At 42.2% G+C, this 18,952-nt stretch overlaps 1 protein-coding gene across 6 annotated transcripts in view; it reads right to left on the bottom strand.

The window, feature by feature from the left end:
- Positions 1-683: 683 nt before the first annotated feature.
- ano10b (anoctamin 10b) overlaps positions 684-18,952 on the bottom strand; it is a 31,099-nt gene continuing 12,830 nt past the window's right edge. For 2 of the 6 annotated variants that reach the window (XM_072547514.1, XM_072547515.1), the window contains 7 exons: positions 17,772-17,827; positions 15,420-15,494; positions 14,365-14,538; positions 11,144-11,335; positions 8,925-9,062; positions 4,312-4,428; positions 684-1,997 (listed from right to left, as the gene is read on the bottom strand). In XM_072547514.1, the coding sequence (XP_072403615.1) occupies positions 1,869-1,997; positions 4,312-4,428; positions 8,925-9,062; positions 11,144-11,335; positions 14,365-14,538; positions 15,420-15,494; positions 17,772-17,827 (881 nt within the window). In that variant the 3' untranslated portion in view covers positions 684-1,868. Of the gene's footprint in view, positions 1,998-4,311; positions 4,429-4,542; positions 5,260-8,924; positions 9,063-11,143; positions 11,336-14,364; positions 14,539-15,419; positions 15,495-17,771; positions 17,828-18,952 lie in introns of those variants that run through there. The other 4 variants (XM_072547518.1, XM_072547516.1, XM_072547517.1 and 1 more) reach the window with 4 other exon arrangements.

Here is an 18,952-nt window from a genome sequence, read left to right as displayed (position 1 = left end):
TCCTGAAGGAAAAATATGATAAGTTATGAAATGTTCAATATAGCTTTCAAGTGGCATCATGGCATATACAGATGAATATTCCTTAGATGTGGTTGTGACTTCAAACACAGTTCATTCAAAGAGCTCACGAGGTGCTGTTGAGAATAACCCCTTCAGTGGATTTTCATGAGAAAAGGCAGGTCAGGGTTTCAGTTATTTGACTGGACCCTCCAAAAGAGGTTTCTGAGAAAAAATGAGGATGGACTGAAATGGCTTCTCTCTCTCTCTCTATTTCTCTCTGTCTCTCTATTTCTCTCTCTCTCTCTAGTTCTCTCTGTCTCTCTATTTCTCTCTGTCTCTCTATTTCTCTCTCTCTCTCTATTTCTCTCTCTCTCTATTTCTCTCTGTCTCGCTATTTCTCTCTGTCTCTATTTCTCAGTTGGATGTACTCCAGCAGAACTCTAATCAATACCCAATATAAAGCCATAATCCAGGCATGTGATTTCCAGTAAATAAATCCAAGCAAATTGCTTCATGCATGACTTCTGGGAGATAGTTTTAAAATAAATGTCCCAATATCCTTAAGGGACACTATTCTAAAAACAAAAGTCTAGGTATTTCTTGGGCCTTTTCAAATGAGCCAAATATCAAAAACATTAACGTTAGACTAAAATCCCATGAAATCCACTGAGAAAACAATGGACTTTACTTTGTGCTTTGGTTTTAATGAAATACTGTACATGAAAATATTCATTCCCACTCCATATGTACGCAATAATAGTAATACAAAACTAATAAATAAACGACCCAGCATTATATGCATCAAACATTTCAAATGGACATCCTTCTTTTTTTCCTTTTAGTCTTTTAATGTTGAATCCTCTGCAATGTCATATTTATCAAGTATCAATGTTGTAAAGTTCCTATACACTTTCTATGGTTTGCAGAGGAGGTATTAGAAAGTACAGATCAGAATCCACAAATCACTGAGTCTGAATGATGTACATTTCCTCAAGGTAATATCCAATGGGTGTGTGTGTGAATGACAGTTTTAACATCAAGACATAGAATTGTGGCCAATAGCACTAACTACTGCTGTCATGAAGTTGTGTATTTCTGCGTTTATCAGTTTGAAGCGATGGTAATATATCACAGAGTAATAAGTGGTCAGAGGGCCTTACCCCAAGGATTAGTCAGATTGTCACATGGGAAAGTGTACAGCCAGCTTGCTGCAGTATGAGGCCTACAACTATCACTCTGTGTCACAGGGTAAGTAACCCAACTATCAATCAGTGAGTCTCTGGATAAAGATATTACGATCAGTCAGGGCCATAAGGAAAGGTCTCCAACTGTCAGACAGCACCAACCGCAGATAAGAGGGCTGGATTGTATGCTAATCTATCATTGATTAGGCCATTCAACCTCTGGAATGCTATACTTTCATGAGAAACGTGCTGTTTTAATGTTTCATCACATAGCAATGCAGAGAAGCATTAAAAATAGAAAGGCAATGGGAACAAAATCTCATTTGTGCCAATTATGCAGAAATAATGAGGACTTTGTGCTAATCATTTAAATAAACAGGATCTTATTTGTAAAAGAGAAACCAATTTTGCTGCCACCCTTTCTGAACAGACCATTGGTGTGCTGGAAATACAAGTGGAAGTCATGGTTTCTGCTGTAGGGAGTGTAGTTAATCAGTGACTGGTTTACATATAGATTTGTGCATGTAGAGGCAATCCACAAAATAATAAAGGAGCCGAGTGATTATTCACAAAGCAAATATAAGTTCCATAAAAATAAATGACGGAGGGACAGAGATAGTTTCTCAGCAGGGATTATTCAATGCTTACAGGAATGTATTTCTGTTGTTCGTGGTAACAGAGTGGTTACAGTAAGTTTAGCTGCTTGTTGCTTGTATACAGTGAGCTCTCTGCAGAATTGAACCCTGTGGTTCCATCAGAGAGTGTTTCTTTCGCCGCCATTTCTCTGCTGTCATCTTTATCTGCTTCAGCCAGCTGAAACAGAGAGAAAATAGCAGTTATGTCCCAAGGCTGATGGAAAATGAGCCCTTTTTGTCTGCCAAGTTCATCTTTTATTCAACCACTGGTGGCTTTAGCTGCTGGGACCCCATGCCATCAGGCTGGAGTTGATTGCTTCCCACAAGGTGTGTTTCCTGAGGACAGGGGATGGATTTGGTGGATGGATTTGGTGGATGGTTAGTCCACCATGACTAGTGCCCAGGTCCAGACTTGAACTGCCCTCCATAGAAAAGGTGGGCACTGGTGGTAGGTAAGGTGCCCACTAGTCCACATAGTATGAGGCCTAATGAGGCTCTTAACTGGCCAATTTATACCCTCTTACAGCCCTCAGTTTGCCTCGACTACCATCACATAGAGTCACAGAATCACACAGTATGGAATCCGACCTAACCAGTCCATGCCAAACATAATCCCAAATTAACCTAGTCCCACCTACCAGGTCTTGGCCCATATGCCTCCAAATACTTCCTATTCATGCACTTTTCTCAATGTCTTTTAAACATCCCCTGCATCCACCACTTCCTCTGGAAATTGATTCCACCCACAATCCACTCTTTGTGTAAAAAAGTTGCCCCTCGTGTCTTTTTGGAAAATCTTTCTCGTCTCACCTTAAAAACCTGCCCCCTTGCCTTGAAATCCCCCAGCCTTGGGAAAAGACACCTGCCATTCACCTTATCGGTGCCCCTTGTGATTTCATGAACCTCGACAAAGTCACCCCCCAACCTTCTACGTTCCAGTGAAAAAAGTCCCAGGCTAACCAGGGGAGTTTGCTTTGGGGACAGCCCCTTTGATCAGAATCAAAAACAGAGAGTGCCAGAGAAACTCAGCAGGGCTGGCAGCATCTGTGGAGAGAAAGCAGAGTTAATATTTCGGGTCTGCTGACCCTTTTTCAAAATAAGACCTATCAAGCGTATCCTTATTGCCTGATCTTGGAAGCCTGCTCCCTCCCGATCCCCACCTTCCTAAACTGTCTGATCCCTTCCGCATGAAAAAGCTCAGCACCTAGCCATCCCTGGCCTCCATAGCACTTCTTTACAAGGTAGCCCACAGTCCCAGCAACACCCTCTACTGGCTCTGGTGTTACGGGGACTACAAGAGCCCTCCAGGTTGGGACATCCTTCTACTGAGCAGGTTGAAGTCCAATTCTCAGCTTGTTAAGGCTGTCCCTAGCATATTATCATCCTGGAGGGATGGCTTTTTTTAAAGTGCCAGTTTCTGATCAACATTTCCCCTCAGGAGGAATGCTTGAGCAGGTCAGTTCCATGTGCCCCTGTTAAAAACAGTCCCCAATTCACTCTTCCTTCCATAAGAAGCTCCTCTAAACATACTTCTTTGACCAAACCTGTCAATATGACCCACCTCACCCCTACCCCCCCACCCCACATTTTTTGACTTGGCATCAATGTTTGACTGCTGACACTCCTGGGATCACCTCATGAGCTTTAGCACATTAGAAGTGCTTCAGAGGTCAACCATTACGACTGAGAATAGTTTCTTCACCCAAAGGGGTTATCAATCTTTGGAATTCTCTACTCAAAAATCTGAGAATTTCCATGATTAAGCATATTCATAACATCACAAAGAAAAGGAGTGGGAGTAGGCCATTTAGCCCATTGAGCCTACTCTGCATTCAATAAGATCATGACCAATCATTTAGATTTGGAAAAGGGAGCATCATGCATTCAAAGCAGGGTGAGAGATTTCTGAGTACCAAGGGAATTCGCTAGAAAGTCAACCTTGATCCTTTTGGATGGTGGAGCAGGCTCAAAGGGTGCAGTGGCCTCCTCCAGTTTCTGTTTCACATGTTCTGAGGTAAACACAAGCTGTTGTTGTATGATGAGAAATCTGTTTGTAAATCGCACATGGATCACAGGGAGGCCTGAGCTGGAAATCACTCCACAACAGCCAGCAGAACTTGCACTTGTTTTGTGGAGATATGTGTATCTACCTTCAAGATCAGTGTATGATTTGATCTGAAGCATTAGTGTAGTGACTGATGACAGGATCATTGCTAACACAGGGTTGTGAGTCTGCAGCTCTCCTGACTTCTGTGTTTCTGATTTGCTTCTAGATTTCTCACAGATCATACAGCACAGAAACAGGCCATTCAACCCAATCATCCATGCTAGCATGATCATTCTACACATTAGCATCCTCTGACTCTACTTATCTATGATCCTCAGTGATGTGGAGCACCATGACATTTTTCTCAACTAAATGTACCCTATCAATGTAAGTTGTTGAAAGAGATTCTTTAGGTCTTTGATATTTTAGTTAGGTCATGATTTACCTTGTGCTTGAGGGCCTGAAGGGACTGATATTCAACTCTCTCAATCCTCAGCTTCACCCACTGAGGAACATCAGGAATAGCGAAAGCTAATATGATCTTGATGGCCAACAAGGCATGCTGAAACACAGAAATAATAGAGGAGTCGGCCTGAGAACTGTCGAAGAACTCATGAGTCACTTAAATAGGTAGCAAGAGCAAACTGGTCTATGTTTCAAGAGTACAACACAGCAGTGTGTTCGACATGAGGATTTTTATTGAAGTGAAGTTTAAAATGTCACTCTAGAAGGTATATGCATCGTGGGAGAAGTCAAATGACTATGGCAGACTCAGGCAGATATTTGTCTGTGACTGCACATCAATCCAAATATCTCCATCCTATACAAATAAACAAATAGCATAGCATGCACTGCCATGTACGTTCTGAGTTACCTACATTAGCAACTATATGCACTACAGTTCTCATGCCTTGCTTCCACTGGTCTCTGCATTTGCATAACCCACATTGTGCTCAAATTATGCTGGACTCTTAAAGGTACATGTTTGTATTCTTGTTGGTGGCTGTTCTCCTGGGTGATGCTGTGTACTCAGGGAGTGCAATTCCTGTGGTATTTGTTGTTTTTATGGTGGTCGTTGTTCCTCTATTTCTGTTGTTGGGTTGCTGTGAACCTCTAGGTGTGCTGTGCTCCCACTGGGCAGCGTGTTCACCTCCTCCCGATCGACTCTCTGTAGGTTCTTCTGCAGCTTTCATTTCCATAGTCACAAACCACGTCTGACCTATCAAGCTGACTGAACCAAAGCTGCTACACGGCGTGTATTGATTCATCAGACTCTTCAGCCGTTATCTCTCCGGTGGCCATCTGTATCTGTTTGTCGTGTTTCTTCGTAGCCATGATGTCTTTGCATCCTGCCCTTGGTCTGTGATTGTTCCATCCTGCGTGCCTGGAGGTTCTGTCAGAATAATGCAAGAATTGGTCTGTTCAATAACGAACATGTTCCATCGATTGATTCACAACCTCAGTGCTTCTGCTTAGCTCAATCACTAACCTGAGTGTAGGTTTGTCTTCTGTCAGTAGGCATACATTCACTTGTGGATCCCTTATTCCTAACATAATCCTGTCTCTAATTAGCTCAGACTTTAATGGTGGAAACTCACAGATTTCTGCAAGCTTAGTTTATGAGATGGCATATTGATCAATTGATCTTTTTCAGTTTGTTCCCTCGTATTGAATATGTACTGTTTATACATAACGTTAACTTGGGCCTCAAAGCTTTCAAAATTCTTGCCGTGTCCTTTATGTTCTTTCAAATGAATTAGGGTAGAATACCTTTTGAAACAGCCTCTTCCCAACAATGACTGAAGTGTAGAAACTTGTATTTGTTCTGGTTTGCTCAACAAATGAGGCAGACTAGAAGGAACATTTGTATCTGACTGCATTTCAGTCTGAATAGTCTAAGTGGTTAGTTATTGGGAACAAAGCATCTGTGAGTAGACAAACAGATCCATAGGACAGATTAGAAACATTAACTCATCTGCTCTCTTTTCAGATGTCGATGGTTCTGCTATTTCCAGCTATTTCTGATTCCATGTCTAGCTTATTGAGTGCAGAACAGACAACCGTTATGTTCATCAAAGGATGCAAAAATAGCTAGAGGGATATGAGCTTTTTATTCAAATCACGTGTGCCTGATCATAAGATACCAACCTCCTGGTCCCTCCTAAGGGTGTGCGCTTCTCTTCAGATATTGGAGATTCAATGCTCTTTTCATCAGTTAAAGGGACTTTGAAGCTTACACAAAGGCATAGTCATGTTCAGAATATAGACATAGATGATAATTAACTACAGTCATTTACAAGTGTGTGTATGTGTGTGTGTTTGTGTCAGTGTGACTGTGAGTGTATGTAGAAAATAGGACAACCAAGGACCCTGAGGCACAGATAGTGATGAAAAGACAAAACCGTTATTTCTCTTCATAGATCTAAGTTTCAATCCATCCCAGATGTTGGGTTAAAAGTTTCTTTGTCCAACTGTAAGGCTGTTGTGCAAGAGAAACCAGGGTTGGTTTAACCTTTTCTTTGTAAGAACAAGCAGATCATCCAGAATTGCTCACAATTTGGCATGTGCTGCCATCTTATTGGCAGCCTACAGCTCAGATGCTTTAACTGTGTCTGAAATGACATATGGAGGTGGTCACCTTGTTGGGACCAGAGCTTGGAGATGTGTCTTGCTGTGATATGATCACATGGAAGATGCCTGGCCTTAATTTGAGTGTCCAATGTGGAAGAGAATTCCCAATTATTCAACACTAATCGCTCAACTGATTGTGGATAATAGGGAGAAAAACAATACAGATTAACATGGTGTGTATGGATGTGGGTGTAAGCATTAACAGTCAGCTTCTTAGCGTCAGACAGACAAATAATTCCAAGCTCCGAAGTCAATCTTAGACCCAGTCATACTGCAAGGAAAGACCATCCTCAGGCTTCCTTATCCTCCAGCACTCTGACAGTCAAACCAGTTGGAGTGGAAGAGAGAAGACCCTATTATGTTTCTTAATCATATCTAGGTTCTTGCTAGCTCTAGTTCTCTCTGTTGATATAGAATTAAGTGTCTGACTCCATTACTTTGTACCACACTGAGGATGGGAAATTGGTCTTTGGGAGCTCATCCTCAGCTCTTATGGTCAGCTTACACTTTGCCTATATACAACTGTACAGATGCTTTTGGTATGAAATACCCCAATAAAATTCCAAAAGGCTTGACTCGAGAAGTTTGTGAGTATGTTCTTTTCACATTTTATTAATGATACGGGCATCAAAGGCATATGTTCCACGTGCAGGGTCTGGTTCTTTAAGGAGTTTGACAATCTTGTTTGTTTTCCATCACCAAGATTGTTACACAAAGGTATAGAAGGTAATCAAACTGAGTTGACTAGCCACTCCTTCTAAAATCCATTAATTACAGACACTCATTCTGTTCGTTTCAATGAAATCACAACTGATGGGTTCTAAAAGAGCTGGTGATCTGCTCTATCAGATCACTCCCCAGGTGGTGAAGACAAAAATCTCTTCAGTGTTGTTGGTACAGTGCTAGATGAAAGACCGATATAAAGAATCAATGAATGTCGTTTCCATCATTTGGGCCAGCTGCATGTGCCCTGGACAGATTTCTGGATTGGGCAAACGGTGCTGAACATTTTCAATTCCCATGGGCCTTGGTGAATGAGACAATTGTTCATAATGTGGGCCAAAACTGTTGGAATCCTGTTGAAGTGACATGGTTCAAGAAGCCTTGGTCATCTGCTCCCTCTCACACCTCGTGCCATTGCCATGGCTGGCAGATCCTTGCAGCTGCCTTGTCATTGTGAGAGACATTTTTTTTGTCTCTGCCCCACCTTACCTGCCAGCCTCAGGATTTTAGCCTTCAGGTACCTGAGGATGTGTACCCGAAGGTAATTTTTCAATTTAATTTGGAGGACAGTCCTTTAGAAAAAGTATCTGAATTTTTTTTGCTCCAAAGTAATTTAATTTGGTTACATCAGTCACCAAATCATGTGGGCAAATCATGTTTACACCAATGCACCCACCATAGGCATTGGTGACTATATGTCCTCTTTGAAATCCCTTTGAATGAGAAGTGGCAGATGGAGTTTAATTCAGATAAATGTGAGGTGCTGCATTTTGGGAAAGCAAATCTTAGCAGGACTTATACACTTAATGGTAAGGTCCTAGGGAGTGTTGCTGAACAAAGAGACAGGTTCATAGAGTGTGCAGGTCCATAACTCCTTGAAAGTGGAGTCGCAAGTAGATAGGATAGTGAAGAAGGCCAGTACAGAAGTTGTGAGGTCATGTTGCGGCTATACAGGACATTGGTTAGGCCACTGTTGGAATATTGCGTGCAATTCTGGTCTCCTTCCTATCAGAAAGATGTTGTGAAACTTGAAAGGGTTCTGAAAAGATTTACAAGGATGTTGCCAGGGTTGGAGGATTTGAGCTATAGGGAGAGGCTGAACAAGCTGGGGGCTGTTTTCCCTGGAGCATCGGAGGCTGAGGGGTGACCTTATAGAGGTTTACAAAATTATGAGGGACATGGATAGGATAAATAGGCAAAGTCTTTTCCCTGGAGTCAGGGAGTCCAGAACTAGAGGGCATAGGTTTAGGGTGAGAGGAGAAAGATATAAAAGAGACCTAAGGGGCAACGTTTTCACGCAGAGGGTGGTACGTGTATGGAATGAGCTGCCAGAGAATGTGGTGGAGGCTGGTACAATTGCAACATTTAAGAGGCATTTGGATGGGTATATGAATAGGAAAGGTTTGGAGGGACATGGGCCAGGTGCTGGCAGGTGGGACTAGATTGGGTTGGGATATCTGGTCAGCATGGACGGGTTGGACCGAAGGGTCTGTTTCCGTGCTGTACATCTCTATGACTCTATGACACTTTGAATGCCATTTGTCAGACTGATGAGAAAATACATTCCAATTTGTACTCTAATACATTCAAAATCATTAAACACCTCCTTGCTGTAGCTGATATTGTGCTGTGTCTGTAGCTATTGTGATTCGTCATTGTCCCTTGCAAGACAGAGAAGAATGAACACTATTGACATTCACTTACCTCAATGCCAACCGTCCAGATCAACACATTCTTGGGCGTTATATTATTTTCTGCACAATACCCTTCTACTTGAGGGGAAATACTAATTAGAAAACAGTTGGAGATGACTGACAAGAATCCTATAATCTCAAACGCAGTCTGTGAAACAGAGCAGATAATAAGAGGAACATGGCAGTGTTAATAAAAAAAAATACATTGATGCAAATTTAGGATACGCCAGGTTCAAAACATGGAGCTCCTTTGTCTTTAAAACAAAATAGGAAAACTTTAGAAGCAGACACAATGACATTGGCTTACTGTTCAGTGTCTTTCATCTCCTGGCTGTCAATTATTTGGATAGACTGCTTTACCCAAGCTTACATATTACCACTAACAGAGAGGTGAATTTAATTCCTAACTTGCAGCTGGAGCATTGAAGCACTGGAGATTGAAAGCCAGTTGGAGAGAAATGATTTGTTTGGAAACAGACTGGAACCCCACCTGAGCTAATTTGAAAGTGTTCCACTCCGCTGTCCTAACTCAGTCACAGAAATGCTTCTGATGTCAGTTTTACATACGACCAAGGAACAGAAGCAAACCATTCAGCCTCTTCAGCCTGTTCTTTCATTCAATGGCCGATAAGATTGTAACCTCAACTGTACATGCCTGCATATCCCCAATTAACCTTTCATCCCCTTGGTCATCAAGAATCAATCTCCCTCTGCCTTAAAACTATTTCAAGATCCTGCATCCACTGCCTTTTGAGGAAGGGAGGGCCAAAGATTCACAACCCTCTGAAAGAGAAACTGTTTCCTCAACTCCGTTTAAATGAGCATCCCTAATTTTTAAATTCTTACCCCTAGTTTTATATTCTCCCACAAGAGGAATCATCTTTTCCATAACCAAGTCCCCTCAGGTTCTTTTACGTTTCAATTAAATCACCTCTGACTCTGAGCAGTACAGACCTAAACTGTCTAGCTTTGCCTCAGAAAACAATACGGTCATTCCTGGTAATAACCTAATTGTCTGATTGCTTCCAATGCATTAACATTCTTCTGTTAGTATGATGACCAGTATTGTACACCATACTCCAGATGTGCTCTCACCAATACCCTGTATAACTAAAGTACACCTATTCATAGAATCCCTCCAGCGTATTCTGCCATACAGTGTAGAAACAGACCATTTTGGCCCAACAGGCCCACATCAACCCTCCGAAGAGTAACCCACCCAGACCCATTCCCCTAATTAATGCACCTAACCTACTGGACACTAGGGGCCACTTAGCACAGCCAATTCACCTGACCTGCACATCTTTGGACTGTGGGAGGAAACCCGTGCAGTCACAGGGAGAACGTGCCAACTCCACACAGAGAGTCGCCCAAGGCTGGAGTCAAACCCAGGTCCCTAGCACTGTGACGCAGCAGTGCTAACCACTGAGCCACCATGCCACTACACAATATTCCCCAGGCAATTCAACATAGCATCAAGAGGCTCTACTCCCACTCACTATTTTCTAAGAACATATAAAAGAAGAAAAGGCCAAATTGATCATTTTGTGCACCACCGTGATCATGCTGACCTCAAATCTCCTTTTGAAGCAGATGGACCCCATGCTGTTTGTTATGTCGACCCTGTGTTCATTCTACCAATTAAGTGTTCACTCCTCGTTGGCAAGAAAATTTGAAGAGCATCCAATAAAACAGCAAGGAGTCAGCAAGGGCTAACCAGGAATCGGCCACACTTCTGTCTTTGGGTGTTTGCCTTCATTAAGTGAGAGCACTCAGATGTTTGTGGCTTCAAGCCCCACTTCAACATTTCAAGCACAGAATCTAGGCTGAAATTTCAGATAAGACTAAGATTATGCTCTAATCTAATCATGGTAGAGTTCAGAACTACCCCAATCATTCCTTTTGAAACTATTCTACTGAGGGACACAGTTGAAATTTAGATGAGACATGAAATCATCCCTCACAGTTGGATGTAGAAGACCTCAAAGTTCTATCTGAACAAAAACAATGTTATTGACCTGTCTGCTGTCCTGGACCAACATTCATGTGAAGCAAACATCACTATGAAACAGATTGTTAGGTAGAACCATCTTTTCATCTCTTTTGCACAAATTCAATGCCTCTTTATCAATTTCATGAAGATAACTTCTCCAACAAAGACAACAGCCTCTCATTTAAAGCCCTCCCCTAAGACAGTGTCTAGAGAGAGTCTGCTCAATGCACTCTCACCTGCCACACCCCTATGTTTGCTGCTGGTGAGATGAAAGGTTTTCTAAAGAGATGACAGAGCTTCATCGCATCCATTCGGATTTCCGTGATGTTGTTCACCATTACCAGTAAGGCCGTCAAAGGGTAAATGCAGGAGAAAAGGCTGACATAACCGAACTGAACAAAGAGTTCCATGTACTCATCAAACATCCCCTAGACAGACAAAAACAAAGGTGACAGGATTTTCAGCGGACCTCCGTTGTAGTATCAGGTTAGTGGCAAAAACATTTGCAGACTGGGTACCCACTCCACCTCAGTGTGGTCAACTGCGCTAGTTCACTTCTGAACTGTGATATAGAAGGTAGGGTGGCCTATAGCAGGTGAATCCCTCCTACTGTCATTTGATTTTGAGTTTCCTCCTTGTCTCTCAACAATAAATGGTGGCTTTAGAAAATTCAGTGAGCCAGGCCTAGCCCTTTTCAAGAAAGAATCGATTATTCCTCCTCACCCCCTCTCAAATTCTTTTGTACAATATTGTTTGCTACCTTACAGTCCATTTGAAGATATTCTTGTTCATTCTGAGTTGCACCATCAGTATAGTCATTAGCGTAGTGACTAACATGGTAGAGCTCAGATTGCCCCAGCCATTCCTTTTGAAACCATTCTACTGAGATTTTTCTGAGATGATACAATCTTTGGACAAATGGCACATTTACAGAGTCAATCAAATCAAGAGGTTAGTCAAAGAGGCAGAAAAAAGCCAGGAGTCACCAAAGTAAAAGACCTATACAGCCCATTTGAAAAAAAACACATTGCTTTTCCTGTCTCTATGCAGTGATATAGTTCCTTTCCATACAGTGCTTCATTTCCCCAACCTGACTGAGAACGGATACATCCCAGAGTAGAGCTGACTGAATTTGTCTGACAGGCAACTCTGAGGCTGCAACTATTTCCGTCCAGTCAGTTCATTAAGAGAGAAATTCAGCTTTTCTTTGAAAACTAGATCAATCCTAAAACTTGTCAAAACCTTGTAAAAGAGAGGTACAAGGATAATTGTCCGTGTCTATTAAAATATGTAACGATACCAAATGTCTGCATTTTAATTTAATGTCAGTATTGGGGAAGGTGGATTGGACTTTTTTTGAAAATTGTTATCACTGAGAAAAGAGACAGGCCATCAATTTTTGTTTTATCTTGCCAAACGATCAGTACTCGGCTTCCCATACATTGTTTGTAAATTGTTGTTCCATGTGAAATTTGGTATCGGGGCATCTATCCTGATGATGTTGAGATGAAAAGCTTCAGCAGCAAGTTTGTTATATTTTTAGCAATAAACCAGTTCTCTGCTATCAGATGAAGATTGTTATTCTGAACTTCCCCAATATACAATCAATTTAAAATGCATCAATAGCACACTGCTTAAGCTCTTAGTGAATCAGGTAGATCTTTACCTTGTGTGACAACATAAAACAGTGATAGTGAGTGAAGGCCTGCTTTCAATTAGGGACATAGACCGCATGGAAACAAGCCCTTTGGTCCAACTTGTCCACACTGACTAAACTAAACTAGTCCCACTTGCCTGCATTTGGCCCACGTCAAACTACATCCCCTGAAGTAAACTGTCTCTCACTTAGCGGAGTCTTGAGTTCAGCACTGGCATTCCCGATGCTGATTGATTCCCCTCCCCCCCCCCCACCCCCCCCGCCCCCCTGCCTCCACCACCCCTGGGCTTGGGATGATCAGACTTAACCTGGTACGGAGTCTTCTCCCCATTAGCAACTCTGCTGGAGCTATCCCTGTAGTTTTATGGGGGGATGGTCCTAGAGTCAAACAGGAACTGGGACAGTTCGGGATCTAGTGAAGCTGTAAGGCTGTTTCTTTAAGCCTGCCTTCAAAGTTTGGATAGCTCTTTCCATCAGACCATTGGACAATGGATGGCACTGAGCTGTCCTTATATGTTGAATACCATTCGACTTTGCGAAACACTCAAATTCCCTGTTGGTAAATGATAACCCGTTATCTGTGACCAACACTTCTAGTAGTCTGTGTATAACAAAAGATATGTGCAGTTTTTCTATTATTGTCCCCATGTTCCTCCAATGATTCCTCCTGTTGATTTAAGTTGAATCATGGGTAATGTTGATCTCATTCTCTTGTCTCCTATTTCCCTCACCACCTTGTTAGTTCCTGCTTCGGCCAGTATGTCTGAGATCAATAATCCCAAAACTACCAGACTCTAAATTTTCCCTACTACTGCAGAAACACTGCTCCTCATTATTACCAGACTCTAGAGCCTTGGCATCTCCATCCTTTCCAGAGTACCTATTTGGCTCCCAGATCCCAGGATGTTCTCTGAGAGCTTGCAGAACCTCAGACCACATTTCGAGAATCCCTAACTCTCACTGCAATACCTCTAGAGATTAGGAACCTTCTCTCAGCATTCCTGAAACCTCCCCATTCAATTTTCCTGAACCTTGGGATCCTCCATCTCCTGATTCCAACCACCTCACATTCCAAAAACTGCCATAATAAATGCTGCCTTTTCAAGTGCACCCAGATCTCAGTGGTGACTCCAATATTGAACAATTGGCATCCCTGGTTAATGGTGCTTGGCATCGATCTTCTTACAAAATCTCCAACTGATGATAAGAAATGACGCGAGGGTTCTGCTGGTACCCCATTCAAAATATACAGAGGAAAATAAGGACAGAAATCTCAGTGAAAATCAAACAGAAGAGATTTGGCAGGGCCCAGTGCTGTCACCTTCACTGAAGCAATACTGCCCTCCTGTGGAGAAAGTAATATGTAGACAGAAGCAAGATCCAGTGAAACCAGGACTACACAACACTCAGGAGAAGGCCTTTGGTCACACAAGGGCCAGAGCCAAGTCCACCAAGTCATTTGTTTCAAATGTAAGGTGGGAATCATTCTCTAACAATACTATTTAAAGATATTTATCAAATATTCTACAATAGAATGAAGCATCATGAGTATGCTTTATATTTGCAGTTTTCTTTTGTGCGTTACATACATTTTCAGAGGATGAAATACCAGATCTCTTGAAGCTTTCTGCTTTGCAGTTTATACACTGCAGAATCCCAACCATAGGGGATACTAAACTCATAAGATGAACATATTATATACATTCTTCTAAAATTACTAATCGCTCAGAGGAGAGTGGAATGTTTGAGTGGAATACAAGGTCATTGTTGTTTAACAAAGATAATTATGACACTACTTACAGGAAATGATGACATCTCTCCTTGTAATTTGATTTTGTCGATATCTGGTGTGTTTTCCATGGTCATTTTCTTCAAACCTGCTCCTTTTCTCATAATGGTCTTGTAGAGATAGGGCACTGATGTCTCGATGAGCTGATTGATGATCTGAGTCAGAACAAGCAGTGATGCAAGTTTCTAGGGTGCAAGGGACAACATGAGGTCTGAAAATCAACTAGAAATGACTGAAAATCACAGCTAATGAACAACGTATTTGTAAGAGATTCCTCAGTCTGTTATTTTAGTGGGAGCATTAACCTATTCCATAAATGGGGTTAAGGCCATGGTGGCGTACAGTGAGCAATTCAAAAGTCTCCAGAGCTTGTCAAACATTTACCTACAGAAATTAACATCAAGCAGAGGTGGTGTTAGGAGAGTGTAGGGACACTTCAGGACCCAGCTCAGGAAGGAATTGGCAGTCTAATTATTTATTTGATCTTACCTGACTTCGAGAATCTCAGGATTTAGTTTTTAACAAGCTGAACACTTCTCCTTCTCTAGAAATGTGAACAGGTTTGATGAAAGTGTGCCCACACATGGGAAATAGACATATACCTCAATGTCCTTTCTTTCTTAACATGATATTATACTCATCCTCTACATGGGCAAAATCAATTCAAATATTTGAGTTACAAGGAATAATAATTGCATTTTGATCACAGAGGTCTAGTTGACATTCAAAAATATTTGGTGTGATTTATTGGACACTACGGGAGATATATCACTGTTATCTAGTATTCTGCATAAGTGTACTCATGTAAGTTATTAGTTTCAACTTCTGCATATGCCATGGAGCTTCAGTTCACATAGATTTCTGCATCATACTCTTTCACAATCCAAATAAAGTACCATTTGTCTCAACTACATCATGAAGGTGCACCACTAGATCACAACTGTCACTGTTTGCACCAACTAATCACCTTGCAATGTTAAATCCTGCTAAAAAGAAAATGCAACCATAGATGCTTTATATCTGGTTTCAAACATCTGGTTTATATCACAGATTTGAAACTGCCTACCTTTCTGAGGAGCTCTAGGTCCTGGAGGTAGATTGAGATATAAAACAGGGCAGCAAAACAATTGACAAAGCGAAACTAGAAATGAAAAGCAAAATTAATCATTGTCTCTACGCTTAAAATGTTATGACTGCTATAATTAGTTTTTAACTGACTACAAAGGAAGTCTCAAACGTAAAACTCTTCAAGAGTTACTGTTTAGAATTTTTCTGTGAAAATAGTCCCATCTGATCCACTCATAGTGTGCAGCCAATGAACACCTATGTGCCAGTGAAGTGGATGAGAGAGGTCCAAATGGAATTGTCACATGATGAGGATAGATATGATAATGAGATGATGATGCATGTCATGATGTCACAGTGACATCAGCAGTCATGTGTAAGAGACAAGTGAAGAAAGGATGGAATACAGGTGTTCAGCTATAACACGTTTCCTTAACGTGAATTCGCTGTAACCCAACTGACAAATTGGGGATACTATGTCTAAAGTGCGAACTTTTTTAAATATGTGTTGGCTGTAATGTGATTACATTGCCAACACTTTAGCCACTGATTCAAAAGCGCAATTTTTCTATAGCGCGGGCTTACACAAGAACACAGCCATCATGTTAAAGAGAGTGACTATTCACAGAGAACAGCACAGTGTACAATCAAGTAAATAAAAGAGTTTGCAGAAGTCTATTAGAATCACACAGCAGTCATTCAGAGGTGATAGGAAACCATTACAGGTCAGAAAGTACCTGCAGACCCAAGGATAATCATCTCTTCAATGAGGATGTGGGATATTCCCACATTGTAAATTAAGAGATCGCATAGTGACGGGGTGGGGGGGGGGCGCGGAGGGTAGGTGAACTAATTCATAGTGTTCATGAAAAGCAACCATAATGGGTAAAGGTCAACCTGGGAGAATGAATAGCTGCTAATGGGGACAGTTAATGGCAGACATTGGGTTGTGTATGGTAGCAGCCCATGTGATGATAAGGCCTGGTGTATGGTGGTTTGGGTAAGGACATGGGAAAAAGTGCTCAAGCCCTAAACTTATTGAACTCGATATTGAGTCCTGAAGGCTGTAGGGTCTCCAAGTGGAAAATGAGGTGTTCTTCCAGCTTGTGCTGAGCTTCACTGGAAGACTGCAGCAAGCCTGACACAGTGATGTTGGCCAGGGAACGGGCGGGTGTGTTGAAATGGCAGGCAACTGGAAGCTCAGGGTCGTTTTTGTGGGCAGAATGTAGGTGTTCTGCAAAATGGTCTCCCAGTCTCTCTTCATTTTCCCAATGTAGAGGAGACCACACTGTGAGCAGTGAATACAGTAGACTAGATCGTGTGAATACTGGATTAGTGGTGCTGGAAGAGCATAGCAGTTCAGGCAGCATCCAACGAGCAGCGAAATCGACGTTTCGGGCAAAAGCCCTTCATCAATCGCTGCTCCACCTGGAAGGCATCTCCAGGGCCTTGGCCAATGAGGAGGGAGGAAGTAAATGGGCAGGTGTTACACCTTCTGCAATTACAGGGGATGGTGCTGTGGAGCTGTAAGAGGGTAGTGGTAATGGAGGAGGAATGGACTAGGGTGTCCCAGATGGAACAGTCCCTGAAGAAGGTTGACAAGGGAGGGGAGGAGAATATGTGTCTGGTGGTGCCATCTTGCTGGAGATAGTGGAAATGGTGGCTAATGATCCTCTGGAGGTGGACATTGGTGGCTGGTAGGTGAGGATGAGAGGACCCTATTACTCTTGTGGCAGGGAAGAGAAGTGGTGAGAGCAGAAGTGCAGGAGATGGGTTGAACATAACTGAGGCCCTGACAACCTCAGCTGTGGTAGAAGCTGGATATTTCAGAGGGTGCTTTGTAGAAGCCGGCATCATCAGGACAGATGGGATGGAGGCAGAGAAACTGGTAGATTGGAATAAAGTCTTTACAGGAAGCTGGGTGTATGAATGTATAGTCCAGGTAACTGTGGGAGTCAATGAGCTTGTAATGGCTTCTTAACCAGTCTGCCATGCAAGGCTTTGTCAAAAGCTTTGCTGAAGTCCATGTAGTCTACATGAACTGCACTACTCTCATTCATCTATCTAATCATCTCCTTGAGAAATTCAGTTAAACTCATGAGATATGATTTTCTCTTTACAAAGCCACAGTGACTGTTCTTGATTGATCTTTGCCTATATTCTCAAGGGAAAGACGAAGGAATTATCCACTGCCTCACAACATTAACTTGCAAAGATAGCAAATGCGCTTGAAAAGTGCATCAGTTTCCCCTCCCTCCCTTTTTCAATATGGTATGTTGTGACTCATAGCTGAGACAGTAATATCTTAAAGTTATGGCAAATTTGAAAATGCAGCAAGTGCTTGTGTACTTACCACCAACACTTTGATTGTCAAATGGTTTTGATAAGATGATTCTAAACGATGATTTTCTGGAATAGATTTATAATCAACTTTAGAAATTGTTTCAGTTGCCCCTCCCACTGCTCTTCATCTTATTATCATTTCCTCATGTTCGTTTTTTCATTGACACCTCTCCCTTATTCCCAACACATTTCACCACCTGTATGTCCATTGCTATCCTAGGCCTTTGGGGTGCAGCAGTAGTAGTATCCCTATCTCTGAGTCAGGAGGCCTGAATTTAAATCCTACTTGTTCCAGAAGTGTGTAATAACATCTCTGAAATGATTGATTAGAAAATATCTACAACAAGAGATTAGGCTTTTGTGGCACAATGGTAGTATCCCTCCCATTGAACTGGAAAAACTGGGCTCAAGTTCCCACCTTCTCGAGGGATATGTCATACCCTGTCTGAACAGGTTGAATGAAAATATCAACACCAATAAATGAAATGCTTTTTCCATTCTTTTTAAAATTAATTCACAGGATATGGGCGTCGCGGGCTGGGCCAACATTTATTGCCCATCCCTAACCTCCTGGTGGCCAGCTGCATTCTAAACCACTGCAGTCCTTGCAGTGTAGCTGGTCCCACAGTCTCTTAGGGAGCGAGTACCAGGGAGGGATAGACCCAGCACCAGTGAAGGAACGGTGCTAAATCAGGATGGTGAGCAGCTTAGGAGGAACCTGCAGATGGTGGTGTTCCCATGTCCTTCCCCTGTCCTTCCAGATGGGAGTGGACATGGATTTGAACGGTTACCAAGATTTGAAAGGATCTCAGGAGCCTTGGTAACCTATAGCAGTGCATCCTGTAAATGGTACTCACTGCTGCTCCTCTGTGTACATAGTGAAGAAAATAAATGTTGAAGGTGTAGGACGTGATGCCAATCAATTGTCTTGGATGGTATCAAACTACTTGAGAGTGTGGATTAAGTTACATGCCTCCAAGAACGTGGAAGGTTTCCATCACATTCCTGACTTGTGACTTGCAGATGGTTGACAGGCTTTGGGAAAAGGACCTATGAGTCACATGTCACCAAATTCCTAGCTCCTAACCTACTCGTGTGATCACAGTATTTATATCATAAAATGATAGCATCCCTACAGTGTGGACACCGGCCATTTGACCTGTCAAATTCACACTGGCCCTCCAAAGCGCA

Source organism: Chiloscyllium punctatum, chromosome 26 (genome assembly GCF_047496795.1).
Source record: "Chiloscyllium punctatum isolate Juve2018m chromosome 26, sChiPun1.3, whole genome shotgun sequence".
Classification (NCBI taxonomy): domain Eukaryota; kingdom Metazoa; phylum Chordata; class Chondrichthyes; order Orectolobiformes; family Hemiscylliidae; genus Chiloscyllium; species Chiloscyllium punctatum.
Note: the sequence above shows the minus strand (reverse complement) of the source record. Positions and strands in the feature narration are given on the sequence as shown.